This window comes from Solanum pennellii, chromosome 6, assembly GCF_001406875.1.
Source record: "Solanum pennellii chromosome 6, SPENNV200".
Classification (NCBI taxonomy): domain Eukaryota; kingdom Viridiplantae; phylum Streptophyta; class Magnoliopsida; order Solanales; family Solanaceae; genus Solanum; species Solanum pennellii.
In genome coordinates, this window is record NC_028642.1 from 25379456 (window position 1) to 25383898 (window position 4443).

The 4443-nt window shown below is 35.3% G+C and overlaps 1 protein-coding gene across 1 annotated transcript in view; it reads left to right on the forward strand.

Annotated features, from left to right (window-relative positions):
- LOC107022753 (long chain base biosynthesis protein 2a-like) overlaps positions 1 to 4135 on the forward strand; it is an 11488-nt gene extending 7353 nt beyond the window's left edge. The window contains exons 3-11 of the mRNA XM_027918080.1: positions 344 to 489; positions 569 to 693; positions 776 to 869; positions 963 to 1126; positions 1338 to 1499; positions 2204 to 2330; positions 2411 to 2577; positions 2684 to 2791; positions 3788 to 4135. Of these exons, the coding sequence (XP_027773881.1) occupies positions 344 to 489; positions 569 to 693; positions 776 to 869; positions 963 to 1126; positions 1338 to 1499; positions 2204 to 2330; positions 2411 to 2577; positions 2684 to 2791; positions 3788 to 3859 (1165 nt within the window). The 3' untranslated portion in view covers positions 3860 to 4135. The remainder of the gene's footprint in view (positions 1 to 343; positions 490 to 568; positions 694 to 775; positions 870 to 962; positions 1127 to 1337; positions 1500 to 2203; positions 2331 to 2410; positions 2578 to 2683; positions 2792 to 3787) is intronic.
- Positions 4136 to 4443: the final 308 nt, after the last annotated feature.

The window sequence follows — 4443 nt, forward strand, 5'->3', positions numbered from 1 at the left end:
GGGGGGGGGGGGGAAGGGGTGAAATAGTTCTTGAAAATAATGAAATGAGGGGAAAAAAAAGTAATCAGTATTTAGGGATTTAGTGTATGTGGTAGTGGGAAAAAAGATTATTTAGTATTGGTATTCAATGTGACATTTCGCAACTTTCTTTAATAAGAGGGGTAGCTTTGAACAAATAGTTTGACGGAAAGGGTAGTTTTGAGTCGAAATATAATTTAAGGGTAAATATGAGCTATTTCGGAGCCTTTTCCTTTATAAAAGACATGTATTTTAGGGGTAAAAGTATGTAGTTAAATACTTTTTTTTTTCATTTTCTCAATCAAAAGAAACTCGAATTGTGCAGGCGGACGAAAAATGTGTCTAGGTGCCTCAACTTGGGATCATATAATTATCTTGGTTTTGCTGCATTTGATGAATATTGTTCTCCTCGGACAATTGAGTGTTTGAAAAAATTTTCCGCAAGCACTTGTAGTAGCCGAGTTGATGGAGGTAGGCAAGTTTCTCATGTGCATCTTTTTAGAGTAGGGAGGGGAACCTTCTTCATAAAGGTCATTATTTGCTAAAACAGGAACCACAATAATACATACTGAATTAGAGGAGCATGTGGCTAAATTTGTTGGAAAACCAGCTGCTATTGTTTTTGGCATGGGTTACGTAACAAACTCAGCTGTGCTTCCTGTCTTGATAGGAGAGGTACATAGTGTTACTATCTGTATCATTGTGTTTAAGTTATCATTTTCATTTTTATAGCTTCAAATAGCTAAGGTCATTGCAGGGAGGTTTGATTATTAGTGATTCTCTAAATCACAGCTCTATTGTCAATGGAGCTAGAGGATCTGGAGCGACTATTCGTGTTTTTCAACATAATAGTAAGTTTTTAAGAATGTACTGTCCCTTCTCCTTGTTAGTACAAATATGATTTGGAAAAGAAGGTATAATTTCTCATTGCCTTCTTTCTCTAGAACCATCGCATTTGGAGAGAGTTTTACGAGAGAACATTGCTGAGGGACAGCCCCGAAATCATAGACGGTGGACTAAGATAATTGTTGTGGTGGAAGGCATATATAGCATGGAGGGGGAGCTTTGCAAGCTTTCAGAGATTGTTGCCATATGCAAGAAGTACAAGGTACTTAATTACTTCTTTGAAACTATTTTCATCTTAATTGATTTTCCTAAGAACAAGAAGAACAACTTCAACTTCTTATTAATACACTAACCATCTTTCACTTTAGGGTTTCATTATCAGAAAGAAAGACTATATTTCTATTACATACATTTTTGGATTTGTTATATAAATATAACGTATTTCTCATGCGTCTTTGATCTTCTTGACGCAGGCATATGTATATGTGGACGAGGCTCACAGCATTGGAGCAGTTGGTAAAACAGGAAAGGGGGTATGTGAGCTATTGGGAATTGATACTGCAAATGTCGATATTATGATGGGAACTTTCACTAAGGCATTTGGATCCTGTGGGGGTTATATTGCAGGATCCAAGGTAGGCTACTGAACTAGCTTTATATATCATTACTAGTTTGATGCAAATGATTCAAGAAAAACAAAATATAATGATTTATTTAATCGTATGATTATCTACTTAAATTACATCATGAAATTGAACATGTAACCTAGTTGTGCTATTTTGGAGTATCAACAGATTTATCATGGCTATACTATTTTATATTATCATCTTTTCATTCTACTCTTAATTAATAATAATTACCCAATTAAAGCAACAACATTAATATATCCAGTGTATGGGGTTTGTAGAAGGGAAAGTTTACTTAGCAGACCTTACTTCTACCTTAGAGCTGGTTGTTTCGATAGCTCCATAGCTCAAGTCAAAAACAGACTAAAAAAAGTAAGAAAGTACAAGAGATACTAAACGACATATATAGCAGCAGAACAATAACACAACAAAATAATACTACCTTCGAACTACAACCATAGCACTATGATGTTCTACCCTAGTTTGTGTCCTCCACACCTTCATATATATCTATCTACTTTGCACTCCGGTAAAGGATCATAATGGACTTAGAACAAATCATGTTCGAAACTGACAGTAAACCATTAAAAAGTGGAAACTTATTTACTACGTACTTCTATTGTAATTTACCTTCCACTTTTGAGATTTTTGTTTGGTAGATTTGATAGTGTAATTTGTAATGTATGGCTGTAACATTAAGATGACAATGTCAGGAAGTCATTGAATATTTGAAGTATACTTGTCCTGCGCATGTATATGCAATATCCATATCACCTCCAGCTGCTCAACAAATCATTTCTGCTATTAAGGTTTTGCTTGGTGAAGATGGTTCAAAAAGAGGTAGAAGGTTCTTTCTTGTAATTCTATGTTCCTTTCAGATTCTGACTACTCCTAAACCATTATTGAATTCATTTTTATAGGAGCTCAAAAAATAGCACGCCTACGTGAAAATAGCAACTTCTTCCGGTCTGAACTGCAGAAGATGGGGTTTGATGTTCTGGGTGACTATGATTCACCTGTGATGCCCATAATGCTCTATAATATTGCAAAATTACCGGCTTTTTCACGAGAGTGTCTGAAACAGAATGTACAGTTTCTTCTCTTTATCCTTATCTACCTTTATGTGAAAAGAACATGATCCGACTTGTATCTATCTGATCTCTTAAGACTCACTGCATGGTCTGTTACTTTAGGTAGCCGTTGTGGTAGTTGCTTTTCCAGCCACCCCTTTACTTTTGGCCAGAGCACGCATATGTATTTCTGCTGCCCACTCAAAGGAAGATCTAATCAAAGCATTGGAGGTTAGAGCTTGCTCTTCAATTTCTTTTCCTTCTCTTAAGCGCTATACCCTCGTTAATTATCATGAACTTCAAATTCATACACATGCATGCTTTTCACTCGAATTTTTTTCTACTCCATTTTCTTCTTTTACTATCAACTTAATGCATCACATACTGACAAGTTAGAGGAGCTAATGGAACTTGACTTACTTCTTACTTAAGAGAAACCGGGATGTTACCAATATGGGTTGAATTCATTAGTGAATTTGACATTTACCATTAATGGTTGATAATAATTGTTACCTTGTAGACTCAATGGGCTGGGTACAATTGGATCCACAAAATCTGGCTTTGATCTGCCTCTACATTCATTTGAACTTTTGTACACCATATTAGGATGAGTTGGTCACTTTTCAGTTTCTCAGCAGAAAGATATGTCACGCATACATTTCTGCCATCTATGTGGGCGTTTGAACATTAGAATTGTGAAATTTGGAAAAAATAAAATTGATAATTATTGTATTTTCCATTTGGGCATGCATACAATTGAAGTTGTTTATGAATTTTTATTAGTGATTTGATTGAATTTTGAAGAATTGTAACAGTTCTATGTCCAACCACTTTTTTTGGAATAATTTCTGCAAATAGGTGAAAAATATCCACGGCCAAACATAAACTTAAATGCCAGACTTGATATATTTTTCACCTTTTCCCAAATCCATCCTAGGGTGGTGGATGGGTTTTGAGAAACTACATCGTGAATAATAACGACCTGGTCATATATAATCTCCGTGAGGAAAAAAAAAAGAATACTGAAACACTGAGATGGCTTGCTTTATGTTATGTTTACGTATTTCCAACTCATACAATAATCATATTAGGGGCAAATGTGTAGTGGTGTCGCAATTATTTATTCTTGCGAGAATATTGTCTCATTGGCCAATGTAGTAATATCTTACGAGAAAGAAAAGCAATGTAGATGTTGACTAGTTACTGACAAGTCGTTGCTTTGTCCAGGTTATCAGCAGAGTTGGTGATTTATTGGGTATAAAATACTTGTCTACTACCCAGTGGAGATTAAAACATTAGGTGATTCATTTCATCTGTTCTAACTTTGGTGGACAAAATTACTTGGTACCTCGTTCTGCTGACGGAAGTGAATAGTGATAGCTCCATACCTGGAGGTTAAACTTCACAGTAAGAGAAGAGAGGAAGAAGAAAGGATCACATTGATTGAATCGTCATACTTGTCACATTGAATCTATAAACATTATGTATTTATGTTAGTCAATATGACTCAGGAACCAACTAATGCCAACTACACATATTTCTAACTAACTATATCTCATTAGTTAACTAACTCAACCATATAGCTTGCTTAACCGTTTACATTAGTTAATACTCTTCCTCAGGCTTATGGTTGAAACACATTTGTCATTCCAAGTCTACTCATCAGAAAGTTATTTGTGCCGTTCCCAAACCTTTAGTCAATAAATTAGCTAGTTGATGTGTTTGGTTTTCAACAATCCTCGACAAGTTCTCTCTTATAAAGTGGCAATCAATGTCTCCGTGTTTAGTTATCTCATGAAAGATTAGATTAGCAGCTATTTGAATGGTTGCCTTATTGTCATGCATCATATGCACAGGAAGATTAACACTAACTCCTAGCTCTT